At 40.4% G+C, this 18,757-nt stretch overlaps 1 protein-coding gene across 1 annotated transcript; it reads right to left on the reverse strand.

The window, feature by feature from the left end:
• Nucleotides 1–7,836: 7,836 nt before the first annotated feature.
• rxfp3.2b (relaxin family peptide receptor 3.2b) lies at nucleotides 7,837–11,276 on the reverse strand. Its single transcript, XM_039810374.1, is given in 2 exon segments — nucleotides 7,837–10,103; nucleotides 10,106–11,276. Coding segments are annotated over 2 exon segments (1,200 nt in total). The 5' UTR covers nucleotides 11,097–11,276; the 3' UTR covers nucleotides 7,837–9,894.
• Nucleotides 11,277–18,757: the final 7,481 nt, after the last annotated feature.

Genomic DNA, 18,757 nt, shown 5'->3' on the forward strand with positions numbered 1-18,757 from the left:
TCAATTGATTAATTGTTTGTGATTCAATCCCTCACATTTAGATGTTGATATAATTATGTAGAAATCCATGAAACACTGCAAACAGAATCACCTAGAGTGAGTAATGTGAAACATCATACAGTAACTGGGGTCTACGGATGTAAATTAGCCCTGTGGCTATAATGCGGCGTGTTTACGTCTGTTTTTGTTGTTTCAATGCAGATGTTCATTAATGTGCATTGTCCCTATCAAATAAAGGATTAACAATTAACAACTGACATTTCTGTAAAAGAACATCCCCCCCCCCTGTTCTTGTAATCTCAGTCCACATCAAAATCCTTTTGCCTTTTGGGGTGACCTTGTTTTATCCCTCAAGCCAGTGAGCTTGGGATCTCTCCAGTTAAAATACAGAAGTGCATTGCACAGCATAGTTGGTTGATGGTTTCTCTCAAGAAACTGAAGATTGTACTGTAGCTCTACCAAAAAAAACCCACAAAACCATTAAGTTGTATTTTTAATTCACCTGAAATGTTTTAGTTTGAGTGTGTGTGCATGCGTTTGTTTTGTTTTTTAAATTTTACCATCATTTTCTCTTGATGTAATTGCCTTGTTGGGACATTTCAATGTAATGGCAATCCATGTGATAGTTGTCTTTAATAGATACTTTAGTGTGGACCAAAATGGCGGGTAGACAGACCAACATTGCTGTAGAGATAAAAGGAGTTGAAGCTTTTTGATTGATGCTGAACTTTGACCTTTGCAATATTCCAGTGACCTGCGCTCATTTCACAAAAAGTATTTTCGGGTTACTTGTAACAGCAACACAGTTGTTTTCCTGTAGCGAATGAGGATGTATCCAGATATGCTTTACATTGTCTTTCGCCAACAGAAAGCAACAGTAAGGTTTTTTTTAAGCTTTTTCTTTTGAGACTATAACATCTGTCTCACTACTTACCTAGATAGATATCTACTTAGATAGATAGCTAGATAGATAAACAGACAAACGGATAGATAAGTGCTGCTGTGAAATTTGATTCACAGCAACAACATGCCTGACCTACATGAGAGTGATTTGAGTCTCTGGAGGAATCGGACTTGTGAAGCGTTCTCTATTTAAAAAGGCTCATGGAAAACCTCACAGAGGGTCCCGTTGTCTTTTGAAAGGCTGAAAAATAAACGTTAGGGTGAAGGTTAGGAAGCTCGATTTACACTGCGTCAGTATGAATTCCATAACTCTCTCCAATCCTCGTCTTTCTATTTTAAAGCTCAGATGCGTATGTCTCGTCTGGCAAAGTTGAGGATGATCAGTGGGAAAATGTGCTCATTATTTTAGTAATTCATATTTATGATTATGGGGTTTGTTATTTTGTTACTGGCAGCATTTACACATTACATTACAGCAATTTAAAGGTCATATTAGTGGATTGGTTATTATCAGATTCATATCAAAACCGCTTATGTTATACATCTGGAAATGAACAACTTCCACAAAGTCTCCATAATAAAAAAAATGTATATACTTTATGAAATAATTAACATAATTAACATCTGTGTTGGAATGATAGGAGCAGGGATACATTTCAATATTCTGTCAACACCTCAGTTCATCATGCTGTAAATAAATAGGATTGAGTGGCGAGAACATATTGTACATTTATTTATCTGTCAGTCAGTATCTGTTTCCATTTCTTGAAAATCTGAACACACAAAACTACAGTTGAGCCAGTAGGTAGTCAACATCTTTGACAAAGAACACATGCTCCTCAGAAAGACTGAAGATAACATTCAAATGTTCAGTCAACAGCGCTCACACCTTGCAAAGTGCTCTTTGTTTGTCTGTAAATCCAGTATTAAATTCGGACCTTGACCCTTAACATGTTCAGTAGTAAATAACATTACTATTACTGATAGAGGTACAGTTACAAAATCAGGCTTTTGCAGGTCATACATTAATTTGAAATTTTTTTTTATTTGTACTTAAAAGATTAAATTTGACTTCTTTTCTTTAAGTGCACAAGTATGCATTTTTTTTAGGCAGGTACAATAGTGATGTCTTCTGTGGGGTGTTCATTTTACATTTACTGCAGTTTCACAGAACCAAAAAGACTGCAACTTTTTTAAATTTAGCTGTGTTGAGTGAGATTTAATCCCAGTTCCTTAGTGTCTAGAATATTCTTATTTATGGTTCTCGGAATAGATCACAGCCCTGAGGAATATTTTAGTGGCAGGGTACTTTTCAAAGTTTTCAGCTCTGCATCATAAGCAGCAACTTTTATTTGCAGATGTAGAAAGAGCAGCCATATCATTATCTCTGAGAGGTAGCAGTGACCCGTGGTGCATGATGATTATGATGATGTTGCAAGATTATGATTGCAGTCATCATCATTAACTGCAATGCCTTGGTAATTCTGATCCCTTGTCCTCATTTTAAAGACATTTGAACACTGTGATGACATGGTTATTGTAATATAAGTCTGCATCGACTAAATGCCCATTTATGCTTCTGCGTTAAATCGATGCCGTTGAGTGTGTAGGTAAGTGGAGATTCAGACCCTACGCCGTAGCCTGAATTGCACCTCTCAAAATATTTAACTATGTTGCAGCGACGCAGACTGCAACAACTCATTGGTCCGTTTGGCTGTGGCTTGGTAGCGTTGCATTTCCCCCTACTCAGTTCTGGGTTCTCCTTTGTATACATGAAATCAAGGAGAGGGTTAACTTTTCCTACTACAGATTTGTCAGAAAGCACAGGGGAGACACTTGGTTTCTCCCACTATGCCTCTAGAGTCACTACTCGCGCTGAAGCTAATCACGGTCACTCTCTCTACCACACAGACCACACACACACACACACAGAACACACACACCTCTTAAAGAGATCGACGCACACACCAACGCACAAGTATAAACCTTAGGCCTCTTACATAGGCTATGGCGAAAGCTCTGCGTGGAGCCTCCCTCCACAGAAGCATAAATCACACTTAAGAGTCTGCAGCCATGCCAGCAGCTCTGTGAAGCTTTGCTTGAATGCTAACCAAGGGGGTAAGCTTCGCTTCAGAACTCGAACCTCCTATGGTGCAATTTTGATGCTACCAAACGATCACCCGCCGTTAGCATTCCATTGACTCCCATTCATTTTGACATCACTTTGACAGCGAATAACTTTACATCTGAAGCGGTTAAAGACTTTTTGTCCATTGTTTATTTCTAAAGAAACATGGCAATGTATAAAAGGCTCCATTACCTTGTACCTCACTTTACGGTTCAGTAGCAGACGTTTTTATAAAAATAGGCTAAGGATTGTGTCATAACCACGCGACTTACTGTCGCATAGTAGAGGAATTACCGTACAGTACAGGAGAAGCTCGCAGGCAGTTTCGACTTACATTAGATTTACATTAGCCACCGCATGTGCCCACTGCAATCGATAGTCACTGCAAACCGGTTCACTGCAAATCGTGTCACCGTGCTTTTATCACTACAATCTGTGAAGGGAACCACACTAATGCGCCTAGCCTCCACCACAAGCTGGCTACTAGCTCCACTGGAAAGCCAAAGTAACAATTTAACAAAATCAACAAACCAGTTGATAACCTAAAATACAAGCAAACCAAACAGGGTGTCCTGGGGGCACTAACAAAGAGGTACTAAAATGATTAAAATCCAAAAACAACTAAACTAAGGCAAAACAGCAGCTGACAACCTACATTTCAGACAGAAGATTACATTAATGACAAGTTTAAAAGCAATGATCAATGTGTGATAACATTTAGCTCAGGTAGTGATCATAGCTTTAAGTTACTCATACCTTCACTCAAATGTACTCAGTAGGCTAAAGGAGAGTTCATCACAGCACTCCAGGCAGGGGGAGCTTGGAATCCCTTCCAGGCCCAGGCAGACAACAGTCAGGCAGGCAGCAGACTGCTGCAAAATATACAACTCAGTATTTGAAAACACCTTGAAAGCATAAACCGACTAAACACAATTAAAAGTCACAGAGCTGGTCCCATGTGGCAACCAACAGGCAGAGACAAAGCCAAGAGGCAGCCATGATGATACAGGTGCTAACGAGGGGGTTTGGTCTGGGTGGAGCTAATTTGGTCTAATTGAGGTGCGTTCAAGAGCCAACAGGGTGCAAAGCTTACTGCCCACACCACTACACTAACATATTTATGTTGAGCAGGTGTAATGTTCACCTTTTTCATCCATGTTGTAGTTTGAAGTGTTATCATGCTAGCGTTTGCTACTTAGTTCTAAACACAAAGTACAGCTGAGGCTGATGGGAGTGTTTTGCAGGTATTTGGTCATAGACCAAAGTATTAGGCCAACTGAAAATTTGACCTGATGATGAGGCTAGAGGAAATGTCAAAGGATCACCAAGGTTATTACACTTCAACCTACGGGTGTCATGGATGTCTGTACCAATTTGTTTTGGACTCTATCCAATAGTTGTTGAGATATTTCAATCTGTGGAAATATCTCAATATATATATTTCAATCAAAAGTGTTGGACTGACTTGCGACACTGCCATCCATAGAGTCATGCCGGTAGCGTAGCTAGAAATATATTAATCTAATTATATTTCTTCATCATCATAATAATAATCATACATTTTATTTATGGGTGCCTTTCTCGACACTTAAGGACACCTTACATGTACAAATAATAAAATATAAAAACAGATGAAAGCAAAGTAATCACTTTCATCATCTGTTACATACAAATACAAACAGCATTACAAAATGACAAGGTGTCAAAAATGAGCATTGGTGTTTCACAGCTGACAACCATACCTCCACGCATATGAGGTTGATCTGTGCTTAATCCACCTGCCTTCTCAGTTTAGCCTGGTGTGTGTGATAATAATGGCCCCAGATATGGATGACAGAATCTGAGTCCCGTTAGCTTTCTATGTCTTGACCTGTGTTTCATTACATGGCAAAGGGACAACAGATAAAGGCTGAAACACTGGCTGGTATTTTAGCTAATCTATGTTCCTTGAGCCTGGGCGAGATCATCATCAACAGGGAAAGGTCAGCAAGACCGCAGCAGCCGATGAGGCTGATTTCATCCCTGGAGCTGTAGCAAGTAACACGAAAAGACTTTTTGTGAAATGAGCGCAGGTCACTGGAATATTGCAAAGGTCAAAGTTCAGCATCAATCAAAAAGCTTCAACTCGTTTTATCTCTACAGCAATGTTGGTCTGTCTTACCACCATTTTGGTCCACACTAAAGTATCTATTAAAGACAACTATCACATGGATTGCCATTACATTTTGTACAGACATTCATGGTCCCCAGATGATGAAACCAACTGACTTTGGTGATCCCCTGACTTTTCCAGCAGCTCAAAGTTTTCACTTATTTTACGAAACCTCTCAACATATCACCATTTGGGAACACCATGAGGTATACATTTGTTGTTTTAAGTGAAATGTTCCAACAACTATTGGATGAAATGCCATACGATTTGGTACAGATGTTAATGTTCCTCTAAGGATGAATTGTAATAACTTTGATCATTCTTTAACTTTTAATCTCACGTCATCACCAGGCCAACATTTTTAATTGTTAAATTCTTTGGTTCATGACCAAAAACCTGCAAATTTAATGACATTACCATCAGCCTCAGCTATACTTTCTGTTTAGTGCTTATTAGTATATGATAGCATGCTAAAAAGCTAAACCAAGATGACAATCATGGTAAAGATACACCTGGATAGCACCAGTAATATCTTTGAATATCTTGGAAATGGAAGGTGCTCCTTTGAATGATTTATTTGTTATATGACCCAAGTAAATTGTGCCCTGGTGAGTTTGTGAAAAAAAAAGAGGAGAGTGTTTTTTTATTTATAAGATTCTCATTTAAGAGGGTTGTTTAAAAGAGGATTAAAGTGTGATTTTAATTAATAGATAGGGGAAATTGATTATAGTAATTAAGAGACAAGGAGGCACAAAGAAAATGGATTAATTAAAGTAATGACAAATAAAGAGAGAAAAAACAGTATAATAAAGTGACTGATTAATTAGTGGATGTAGTTGTTTTCAGGCATTTTCTCCAATTCTCCAATGTGCTCCTCCTGTGCTGCTTTCTAACCACTCTTAAGCACCCCACATCTCCTGCATATATAGTAACCCGAGCTCTCAGATCTATCACATAAAATCATAGGTATTTTAAATTCTCTTTTTATATTGCCTTGTGTTTCTTTTTTTATCTCCTGCTTTAAATTGACTTGATGATGAAAGATGCGTTGCAAAAAACTTGCCTTGCTTTGTCTCTTATGAGCTGCCCAACATGTATAGATAATCGATTTAGCTGTATGGTGTCTCTTTTACCTCAGGAGCTTTTGATGGAATTTATGTAACCATAACACAAATTCAATCAATGTTTGGAAAAAGTCAACCCAAGTCTGCGACCGTGCATTGCTAATGAGAGACAATTAAATATTCTAGAGATGCAAGTGTCGCGCAACCTTCTACAACCACTTCCTGTCCCAGGGGAAACTCGGATGTGTATCGATCAAGCAGCCCAACATGAATGGTAGTTAAGCTGTTAAGTCTATTAGCTTACTGTTAAAGCTCCATGAACTCCTGTTACAGCAGGACACGTTTATGTGTGACATTTGGTTCCAATCATAAACTTGGGAGAAAGTGAGAAAAAGAAATATGACCCTTTACTTTACTATGAAGTCTAACTCACTAAGGAAATCACTTAGTTCTTTGAATTACAGCCAAAGCATGGCGTAATATAAAAGATAACCCTGACAGTACTGTAATAAAATAAGAGCTCAAAGTCTTTCTGCTGCATTAGCTTCACTGTGAGTCAGCCAGTCCTCCATGCCATGCCCTACAGGTATATTTCCCTGTTTATTGTTAGAAGGTTTGGAAGTATGAGCTACATTTATTCTCAGGTGTTGACTTTAACGAAACATCTATTTACTTTTAATGGAAATCTATTGTTTGCACTGGTATAGCTCCTGTAATATATACATCCTTCTCTTCCTCAGTTCATTTATTTATATTACAAGGAAGTTGTATTCTGTTGGCAAACTGAGCTGCGGAGGGCAGAGAGTACTATGTAAAATGTATTTTTCACACACACACGCACGCACGCACGCACGCACGCACACATGCACACACACACACACACACACCCAATGGATAGGCAAAAATATAGGTCAGCTGTAATTACAGTATAAAAAAAACATTCTCTTTTCTGTTTTGAGCTGCTGTCTGGGGATAGTATACCTGAGAAAGATAGCACATAAATGCTTAACAGTTTTTTTCTCTACATGGCGCTTGTTCATTATCATTTTTATGAGCTTTGCATGCTGAGTTTTCATAGCGGGCCATTTGGCTGTTGGCCAGAGGTCCTGCCAGTTGTTATTGGAATTGCAGCAGGGTTTACAGGATGCACGCGCTGAAGCTAGTTGTACAGGTACGGGTAATTACAAAGCGATCCTCCACAGCTAAGAGTGAAAACAATTAACCAAGTTTATAAAGATAAGTCAGTGGTTGATACCATTGGTTTTTCGTGGAGAATCAGCAGTGCCAGATTAACCCACTAGGGGGCCCTGGGGCTGTTAAAATGAGCTGTTGGCTCCTGTTGACCGCCCACCTCCTACTCTATGTGCACTGTGTATGTACCAGGTTACCTTTAGGAGCAGCACGCACAGCAGACCACCCATGGCAGATTAATAATATTTTCCCTAGAGCCCCAGAAACAAATCAGTGCTTTTTAGCTGGATTACTGTCTGAGGTTTGCTGTTTTTCTGTTAGTTTATGGTAATTTTATATAATAATAATAATCATTCAAGAATGAGCACCGATTAGGTTTTAATACAGGACCCTTAATGTTCTTGTCATTTCATACTTTATTTAGTTGGGGCATATTCTGACACAAATGTACAATTTATTAAATGACAACAAATCAATTCACAAACAATGACTCTGGGGCCCTGGGGCATTTTTTTGGACCAAATAAATATCACCCCATAATGTTTTTTTAAATAATTATGTTTTTGTTATATTTTCACTCCATTAATTAATGAATTCTCAGAGATGATTAAGAAAACATATTGTTAACAGCACTTTTCTCAGCACCTTAGTTCATAGGTTAGTTTGTGCGGTACAGTGCTGATGTTGTTAGTGAGTGAAGAGGTGCTGTGCAAACACAGAATGAGAAAATGAAATCTCATTAATAAAAGAACAGAGGAGTGAGTCTCTGTCTATCACTGTAGGGTTGTTTTACAACATTTTTTTTTCATTCTTCTCCCCATGTATATGCTCTGAATTCTAACTTGCCAAATTATTCCAAGCAGTTCAAGCCGAGGGCTTTTAATTTAATCGTTACTTATTTGAAACATTCCATTGAAACATCAAATGAACACATTTCTTCTGTAAAATATCATGATTATGGTGACAGTCGTGACAGAATACAGAGACACATCACATTCACAGAAGATCACATTATCACATCAGCTTTACTCGGTTACGGGCTCCTTCAACAAATGTAACTGTGTAATTTCACAGAGAAGAAAAGGCTGGTGTTGACATCCGTGAACTGTCCATGGTGAAATGCTTTAATTTGTATAAATGGCCTGGTTTGAATATGCTGCAAATATATACAAATCTGCATTTGTAATGTAAATTCTAAATTATTCATTATGTTGTTTAATCTGACATATCTACTGCTATGATACAACTGCACCCAGATATATTTTGCATGTGTGAGTGTAGGAAATAGTGAGCATACATTTTTCCATTGTATATGTGCGTATGCAATGTAGTATATGAGCTCAGCTCACATGCGAGCAGCGTAAAAGTCATTGCACAGGGGTATGAATCTCATCTGAATCACCTGAACTGATCCTCAGGACTCCTCCAGATTCATCTCACTAACTATACACTCCTTCTACTGAACCCTTTGACATATTATGTCATGCTGTCAACAGGAAATTGATTTAAGTGCTTGTAGCTTGTATCGATTTCTTTGCCTTTTATTTTTTCACAAGTTCAAGTAGGAACCTTTTCCACAAGACAATGCAGCAAGTAACTATTGTGCTATTTTTTGCTCCTGAATAAATTGCACACATGTTGTATAGTGTTTGACCTTGCCATTTTCTCCATTTTTAACAAATACATACTGTTAAGCTTTTCAATGACTTGGCTCTTTTATTGTCTTTTAGACATAGTAAATACTACTATTCAATATGAGCCTACTTTTTAAATAATTTGGTTAGGTTTCATTCCCAATCTGCTTTTACTGTATGGTGCAATGTACACCATTGCACCATAGAACAAATATAAACACAGCACGGGGAACCCGCTCATTATTCATATTCTATTAATTATAATCATATTAACATCTTGGTCATGATTCCTTTTGTTTTCTCCGAGTAAATCCCTTGTCAATTCACAGTCTGAGTGTTTGATCAGTGAAGTTCTCATTCACTGTGAGCGTAAAGAACGGTTGATCCCACTCTTGATGCCGATGCCGTGGCAAATGTCATTCGGGGTTGAGCTAATTTCAGAGTATCTGAGCGCTGCAACTATTTAAATCTCATTTATGATTGACATCTATACAGACACATTACCAGAGAGCAGCACACGGATTGCCTGTCGGAGGCAGAGAGAGAGAGAGAGAAAGAGAAAGACAGATACTGTGCCGCGCAAGAGAGTCAGTGTATAACAAGTCAAAAAAAGATTTGCCGGGTGAATACTGGAGCACGCAGTGAAAGTGGGGCACATCCCACCGGGTAGTCCGTTATGATTATGTTGTTTTCAAAAACCAAAGGGATATGGTGACAGGGTTGAGATAACTCCAGATTGATAGGCAATTTTCACTTTTTACTTTGTGAGTTAGTCATTCACTCCTTCAGATCCTCTGCCACAGTGAGCCTTAGTCATCCACATCAGACATCCATCTGGACCAGCACCAGAGCAGGCGGTGCCTCAGCCACTTTGGCCCTGCGATGCAGCAGATGAGTCAGGCTACTGAAGGATGGCGTGGCGTTAAGGAGAAGTTCCTTGAGCCCTGCCCGAAACTCTTGGCGAATCAAGCAGTAGAGCACGGGGTTGAGGCAGCTGTTGGTGTGTGCCAAACACACAGTCAGGGGAAAGTGTAAGCCTGCGCATTGTAGAAGGCCTTGCTGAAGGGAACAAGGTCAAACTTTATTAGTACTCCCCACAGTGTCAGGGCCTGATTGGGAAGCCAGCACAGAAAGAAAGACAGAACCACGATGACAATGGATTTGGTCACTTTGGAGCGACGCTTTTGCCGGCCCAGCTCAACCTCTGGGCCCCCTGCTCCTGTGATTCGTCGGCTGAGGATTAGGCGGACTAGCAGCAGGTAGCAGACAGTAATTATGATCAGAGGAATAAGGAAACCCAGCAGGACCTTTTGCAGCTGGTAGAGTCCCAAAAGAAACTGTGGATCCCAGTTGCCTGAGTCCGGGAAGCGCACCAGGCACAGCTCCTCATCTGACACCTGGACGCTGGTAGAGTAGATGGCATGAGGCAGAGTGGCCAGCAGAGAGACAGCCCATATGCCCAGGCTGGTCCACTTGGCTCTAGTGGCTGCCGCCCGTCGGCTGTGCATCTTCAGCGCGGAGCAGATAGAGTAATAACGTGCCACGCTCATAGCGGTGAGGAAGTATACGCTGGCATACATGTTCATGGCGGTGACAGAGCTGATGATTTTGCACATCACACGGCCAAACGGCCATCGGAAGTCCAGGGCTGTGTCCACCGCCCAGAAAGGTAAAGTCAGAACAAACTGGAGGTCTGTGATAGCCAGTCCCATCACAAAGCAGTTGATGGATGATTGCTTCTGCCTGTAACGTGAGTGCAGCAGATACAGAGCCAGTGAGTTTCCTACCAGCCCGAGCGCACAGACTATGGAGTAGACACACGCTATCATCACACGCACCACTAAACTGGCGTTGTCTCCTGGAAAATCCATGATAGATTCCTTGGTGAGGAGCTGCAGCCAGCAGTGCAGCGACAGGTTGCTGGTGGAACCGCTGCTACGGTTTCCAGTGTTGTCCTCCAGTAGTATCTGCTGCTCACATGGCTCTGGAGCCAGTGTTTGAACTCCAGTCTCATTCAGCTGCATGGCTTGACTCTCTTGCTCACATGTTACCTTGGACAACAAAGTTGGACAGCTATTTGTTATAACAGAGAGATAAAAAAAGTTTGTGGTGATGGCATTTTGAGCATTCCTGATGTATCTGTGTCAGGTTATCTCCCACTGCAGTGAATACGCCATCCACTGCCACGAGTATCCTCCTCTCCTCTCTCCACGACTACTCAGCTCTGCGCGCCACGTCGGTTTATAGGTTCCACGGGAACGCGCAGCGCTCAGTCGCGCGGTCGACGCTCATCTCCTCCACCAGTCAGATTATTGGACCGCTTAAAGACGTGGAAACAATGGTGCGCGTAAAATATGAAAAGATGTGAGGAGGACGCCTGCATGTGCTGAATTCCGACTTCAGATTATCACACACTGTCCTGGGTTTGATGTTCTCATTTTACACATCTGATGAAAACGCTCGATGTTACTGGAGGCTTTTGGAAAAGAGCAGCATACTGCGCTGCGACTTGCGCATTCCGTTTATAGTGTATCAGATGTGCTTTTCACAAATCCCCCAGCAGTTGCAACTTTTTAAAAGAGAAACGAAACGAGGTCGGGAGCGTCTGTTATAATACACCATGACAATAAACTGCGTTGTTAAAAGGAACACACTGAAAATAAAGATGTTATTGCAAATACTACTACTGCTAGTACTATACTATTACTGTTAATAATAATAATAATAATGTAGGCTATATTGCACTTTTTTAAATTTACGCCTATATTTACTTTATTTATAAATGACTTTGATTATAAATACGATCAAAGAGAGAGAATTGTGAAGATTTGTATTTTCTCCTAATCATGAAGTTGTTTTTTTCATTCAGAACAGTGAATGGAGTTATGCAGGAATTCTCAGCTCAATCACTAGAAGTAAATATATCAAAAATAAAATCATACGGGAATTCATTACAAACAAGCTGCAACATTTATAAATCCCTGACACAGACATTATAAAATGTTTTCTGGCTCAGAATTGATTTACTTTGCAGCTTGTTATAATAACTAGCTGTGGTTTTCTGTTCAAATTATAATGTACATGCTTCCACATGATGTGCTGCAAAAACCACAGTTGTAATCAAAATAAATTTCCCTTCAGTTCTTGTTGGCTTCAAACTGGCATCAACAAAAACATGCTGTGCCACCTTGTTGAAGCTGATGTTATATTTCCAAACAGCGAAGGCCACGTAGACTTCAGAATAACGGTAGAAACAGTTTTAAAGTTGCCCACAGACTATAACAAATATTACTGGGGGTATTACCCTCTTACCTTAAGTTTTTTGGAGTCACTTCTCTAGTCCGTATGAAATCCCCCCTGTACGTGTTTGAGCAAACTAAAAAGACATGACTGGATGAAAAAAATAATCTGCACTGTTTTAATCCGTTGCGACCCAGTTCTTGACACCTTAACAACCCTTAAACCTCCGCAAGCACTGACAGCATGCTTGGTTTAATGTTCCAAGCGTTCAAATCTGTAATGGAGTAGGCCTAAGCCTGAAAAGTCGCCACAGATATAACCACTTTATTTTGATGTGTGAAAGCATGAACATTGGGTGAGAATGCATGAAGGTGTTTCTGTGTGTGTGTAACGTTAACGTTTGTACAAAAAAAAAAAAAAAACATGAATCAATCTCTCTCTTGTTCACTCACGACGTAAACTATGTATTTGCGCGAGTGGGAGCCTACAAGCGGGTGGGCAGTTTTTGTGCGTACTGTGAAGTAGAATCCTGCCAGCCAGGAAGCTTAGTCAGGTGTGAATAGATGTGAGAAGACAAAATGAAGTGCTGTTTGGTACAAAGGCACCAAAATTGCTGGAGAGAGTCATCGATTTTTCTGTTTAACAAGTCCTCCAAACCATACGACCATATAGGCTGTTTGTTTCTACCCTCTTAACCCTCTATTGCATGAATTATTTTTTAAACATGGTAAAAATGTTTATGACTCCAAGTTGCTTAAATAATGCAAATGTAAATTTGTATTTTTTTAAAAGAATTAAAGGGGGGGTGGGCGGGTAGGCCACTGTAAACATGAGTTGTAATTGCTGTTTGAACAAACGACTTGCTGGAGCATTTTTTGGGTAAGGACAGTTTCGATAGCCTGGTTGACACCAGACACTTCTCAGTTGTAACTGAGAGTGGGTCTGGGCAAGCTTCTTTCACAGCCCATTTCCAAAGGGGCGTCACCAACGGACTCCGCTGAATGTAAACAAAAAGCTTCTTGCCTCGTCATCGTGTAAAGCCCTCCTCAACCGTTGCGAGTGGTGCCTCGATTTGGAAAAATTTGAAATGGGCTTGAATGGGCTCTTGGCCAGACGGACTTGCAGAGCAAATCTCAAATTTGAAAGTTCGTCAGGGTTTTCCCAGGCTACAGTTTCGACTCCAAAGCTGATTTAAAATGCTTCCTATTCAAAGCAAAATGTCTGCTCTGCTAACATTTTATAGTACTCGCCCTGTCTACACTTAGACATAGTGATTAGAGGCAGAAGTAATTGAAGTGACTTCCAGACATCTTTAGACCATTTGTGCCTTCAGAATTTATTCAGAGTTCTCTATTCAAGCCAGGTACAGCAGCTAAGGTTGTTTTGTAGCCTACAATTCATGCATTGGTAAAATGTGCTTTCAGGGGTAATTTGATCTTTTTCATGAAAACATGAGCAACAAACCACTGCACCAACTGCCTTTGTAGAACTATTCAGAAATTGTGAAAAGCATGATAATTACACTCCCTGCAAAGACATCAATATAATACAAGTTTGGGGCCTTATCATGCAAAAATGTAGTCTTCAACTTTAGCAAAGATCTGAGTCCAGCAGGTCTCCTTTAAGGGGCGCTGTCTTGTCTGTCTGGGAAAGACCACAATGGCAGCACCTCTATTCCTAAAGGAAGGGAACAAGAAGCAACACCCTCCTAAAATGTGCCTCAAATGAGTGAACAGGAGAAAGATTCAGAAATGTCTCACGTATAGAATAGTAATAGTAATGTTTATTTATATAGCACTTTTCAGAAGAAAACCCCAACAAAGTGCAGTTAAACAAGTATAAGTAGCAGAAATTGTCAAAATAGGCCACTAACAAATCAACAGAGGCATTTTGTAGTCTGGGACAATCCGGTGGATTCTGAAAACCAGATGTGGTGTGCTTAAGACAGGTCTAACAGATGTATCAAGGATCTGTTGCGGTGGTACGGCCGCGGCAGGAGGGATAGTGTCACATCTAAAAAGAAGACAAAGACGACAGTTGTCTGTCTTAGTTGTTGTGTCATTATTTTATGTGCTGAAAGGACGTGAATGTGAGTTTAGGGTTTGACTGTACAGCCGGTTCAGAGGAGGGGGTTGTTCGGATTGATCATGCCAATTTGAATGCAGTGAGTGAGCAAACTGTAGCGTCTGTATGACAAAACCTTTTTGTTTTACTACTGATTATACTGCAGTGACCCTTGTCTTTGACTGTTCATCCTGACGGAATCATCATTTAAAATAAAAAATATGAGAGAATGATTAGATGGATATGTTTTGATGTTTATTTGCCTGGAGTACTGTCTCCTTGAATAAATGAACAGTTTACCATCTTGTCCCAGCGGGGGCCAGAGATAATGCTAACTGCATACTGACCTTTTTTTTTTTGATGGCATAAAAATCTCACGTTGGAGAGTGTGGTTACCAGTTCACAGAGCTTGCCTCAGGCTTACAGTCAGGATCACCTTGAACATGATTAGTATTCGAGGGTGGAGAAAGAACCATTTCAAATCAACATCTGTTAGGCTAATATTTGGTGTTGATGCAATTCTGCTGTCTATCTATTATATATCTATGACGTGACATCTCCTCAATAATTCAGAGTGCTCTTTAAAGGACAAATTATGTGCCAGCTTGTTTTTACTCTATCCACAATTCTGCCCTACAAGTAAACTCATTTGTTTCTGTCCATCTTTCAGAAGAAGTAGGGTAAGGTAAATGTATAATTTCATTTATAATTTAAGCGAAATGCTCAAAAATTAGTTCACACCAAAATGGAGTACCAGCCCTACCTTTAAATCTTGTCTTTAAATCTTGTGCTCCCCTTTGCTGCGTGTCATCCCCCATCGCTCTCTCCCTTTCCAGTCTGTCCACTCTATAATAAAGGGGAAAGCCCCAAATGCAGCAGCAAGACACCTTGCTGGTATCAGGAAGTGATACCTTATCTGCCCTGTAGAATTGATTTTATTCTTTTATTCTTTTATTGTTTTTTAAAGTACTGCGTGGGCTGGCACCAGGTTACATCTCGGAACTGCCTATTCCACCTCCCCACCTCCTACATCTAGTGACCAGTCACTGCTCACCATTCAACACACTCAGTTAAAAACTAAAGGTGATCAACATTTTTAGTTGTTAGCCCTAAATTGATTTTCATGTTAAACGTGCCCAAAACTTCAAATAATGAGGTAAACATATTTTAGACAAATCCCTGTGAGCTAAAAGATTTTTAGATTTTTTTTAAGAAGTGTTAACATTGTCCCATGTGACATGCTAACAGCAGTAAACAATGTCACCTTGGCTGCCAGTGTCGTTAAATTCTCCCCAATTCCGGGCCACATTACTCCTGAAACATTTTCTGTTAGTAGTATATGGTTTAAAATCCTTTATTTGCAATTTTTGACTGTAGAAATTGCTGCTATATTCTATTAGTGTCAACTGCTAACTAAAGTGGCTACATGGCTAATGGCAGCAAACAATGTCATCTTGGCTACCAATGTTGTTAAATTCTCCCCAATTCCGGGTCACATTACTGCTGAAACTACTGTGTTTGGTTCAGAAGCCTTTATCTGCGAATTTTGAAGGCAGAAAGTGCTGATTCGTTCCACTACCTAACGTTAGCATACTGCTAACTATTAAGTAGCTACATGCTAATGCAACATAGCTGTAATCTCGGCCAATGCTGGTCATTTCTCAGTGTTTGGTGTTTTAATCCCCCAACGTCGTCTTCCAGGCAGCGCTGCCTGGAAGGCACTAGGATTAGGCAATGGTTAAGGTTAGGGTTAAGGTTAGGGTTAGGTGCCTTGAAGTCAACAATCACAGCGCTGCCTTGAAGTCGACGTTGGGGGCTTAAAACAACATCAAGCTCATTTCTCCCCAAATTCCGGTCACTTTACTGCTGGGACATGTCCGGTTGTGTAATATTTGGTTTAGAAGCTTTTATTGGTGATTTTTAACGGTACAAAGTCCTGCTATATACTCCATTGCAGTAGCTCCAGCTTCAACTAGTGAAACACGAAGCGGAAGCTCCGAACATTCCAGGAAGCATGCTGACCAATCCGAGCAGACTGGGTTTTTTTCGGGAGGAGGGATTAAAGAGACAGGCGCTCCTACAGAGCGTCTCATACAGAGGGTGAATACAGTTGCAGCAGCCATGGGCAGAATGAACAAAAATAAAGTGTTTTTTTAGGGCTGTCAGCATTAACGCATTAATCGCGTTGTGATTAAGGGCTGAGCATAACGCCTACATTTTTTTTAATCGCATTAATCGCATGCCGCCATTTATTAATTTGTTTTCACTTCAGTCGGCTTCATGTCGTGCCTAACAGGCTACTATTTTGACCCTTTGCTGCACCTTTACTTATCATCAAGCTGTCATACTTCCTCCTAACCAGTGTTGGGTGTAACGCATTACAATAACGTAACTACTTTTTCGGGTAAAAAGTAGTGTAACGCGCTACTACTACTAACAAAACGTAATTCATTTTTCAATTTGGGGCAACGTTACTTTTCCCAGGGACAGATTTGACTTTCTCAGACAGATTCTCAGCTGCGCGCTCACAAGCTCCATACGGGACGTGACAGAGGCTGGTAGCAGAGAAATCATGGCAAGCGAGAAGCAGCCAAAGCTAACTTTTGAGAGCTTTTTAAGCTTCGTGGCTTTTTGCTGGACGGCGCTCTGAGCCAGGCAGACACTGACAACCTCACAGATGGAGGCAGTTGTGATGGCCTCATACACGAGCTCTAATAGTTTTGCTGGAAGTTAAGCAACCACGTTAAAATGGACAAACGACCACCAAAGCGCAAGGAGGTGCAGAGCGAGTGGGAGCGAGTGAGGAAAAGATGGAAGAGAGAGTAGATGACGATGTGGTAAGGAGTAGACAAAGTAACTGGGACTCTAGGAAGGGAGGGAGGTGTGTGTGTGTGTGTGTGTGTGTGTGTGTGTGTGTGTGTGTGTGTGTGTGTGTGTGTGTGTGTGTGTGTGTGTGTGTGTGTGTGTGTGTGTGCGCGCGCGCGTTATGTGCGCCTCACGTCATAACCATAACAAGCACTTTGGCTGTAACATTAAAGTTAGTGGCTAGGTAACCTAACTGCTAAGCTTACATTGAAAATGCTAGCGGTTAGCCTGTTGGGTAGCTGAAAAGTCTGTGTGATCTACAAAATCAGTGTTGATACAAGCATCAGTGTTCCTTGAATTGCTAAATTAGCTCTTTTCCAGGGCATATACTACTCTAAGCTTTATTGTAGCTTTTGATAAGGGTTATGGTTATTGTATTTAGCAGACACTTTTGTCCAGAAAAATAGTAATAAAGACAATAATGACAATACAATATAAAATATCAATAATAAAAAATAACAAAAATACCATAAATATACAAATCATAACTCTAAGAATGAATGAATTATTTAAGTGTAAGATCAACAGATAAGTCTTGAGACCCCTCTTGAAGGATCCAAAACGATCACATGAACGCAGAACACTAGGCAACTCATATCATAGAATGCACGCATATTTTAAGAGCACTGTCCGCAGGGAATGTGTCTGACCAATCACGGTGGGTGTGGGCCACCTGGGCCAAAAATGCCAGGGCCAATTTTTTGTCCCAGTCCAGCCCTGATAGGGGGTAACTAAGTAAAGTAGCGGATTACTTTTTTAAGAAGTAACGAGTAACGAGCAAACACTACTTTTTAAAAGTAACTTCCCCAACACTGCTCCTAACACATCCTACTGCTGCTGGCTGCAGGCATGATGGAGAAATGCAGCAGCAACACAATTCTGAATGGTGCATTTTATTTTCCAAAACTCCCGGACGGCTCGTAGACAAGTCGAAAGCCATATCCACATTGTGTAAAGTGTGCCGCCCTAAACAGTAGTAATGAGACCAAATAAGAACGAAAATTTTGGTGCCTCATTTCGGTGCCTGACTTTACACTACACCTGACAGCATGTAACGTTAGCCTACCTTTAGCTAGCAGCTGGATTAAACACGGTTAAAATGCTGACAGCTAACTTTAAACAGTGTAAAGTGTGACTGTATTTCACTGTAGAGGATTCCAACACCGGGACGTAACAGTCTGCTCTGCAGCGCAGCAGCTGCCGTTGTCGGAATTAAACAACACAGACGGTGCGTTCACTTAAAACAGGTAGCCTTGTGGTGCATTTACAGTAATTGTAAAATACCCTTTCCCATCTGGTGGTTGTTTTTTGTCGTTCAACTGCAATTTACTGGTGAAATAAGTTATTGTTATATGTTTTGACCATGGCCTTAACAATAAACAAGTTCCCGACTGTTGTTTAGTACCCTTCTTTTTTTTCTTCTTTTGTTTACAGTAAATAAATAATAAGCTAATACAAATCTTAAAGTCAAGTTCATAAAGGAACTTTCTTTGCATTCATTTGATTCCCAATCAAG

Source organism: Perca fluviatilis, chromosome 9 (assembly GCF_010015445.1).
Source record: "Perca fluviatilis chromosome 9, GENO_Pfluv_1.0, whole genome shotgun sequence".
Taxonomy (NCBI): Eukaryota; Metazoa; Chordata; class Actinopteri; order Perciformes; family Percidae; genus Perca; species Perca fluviatilis.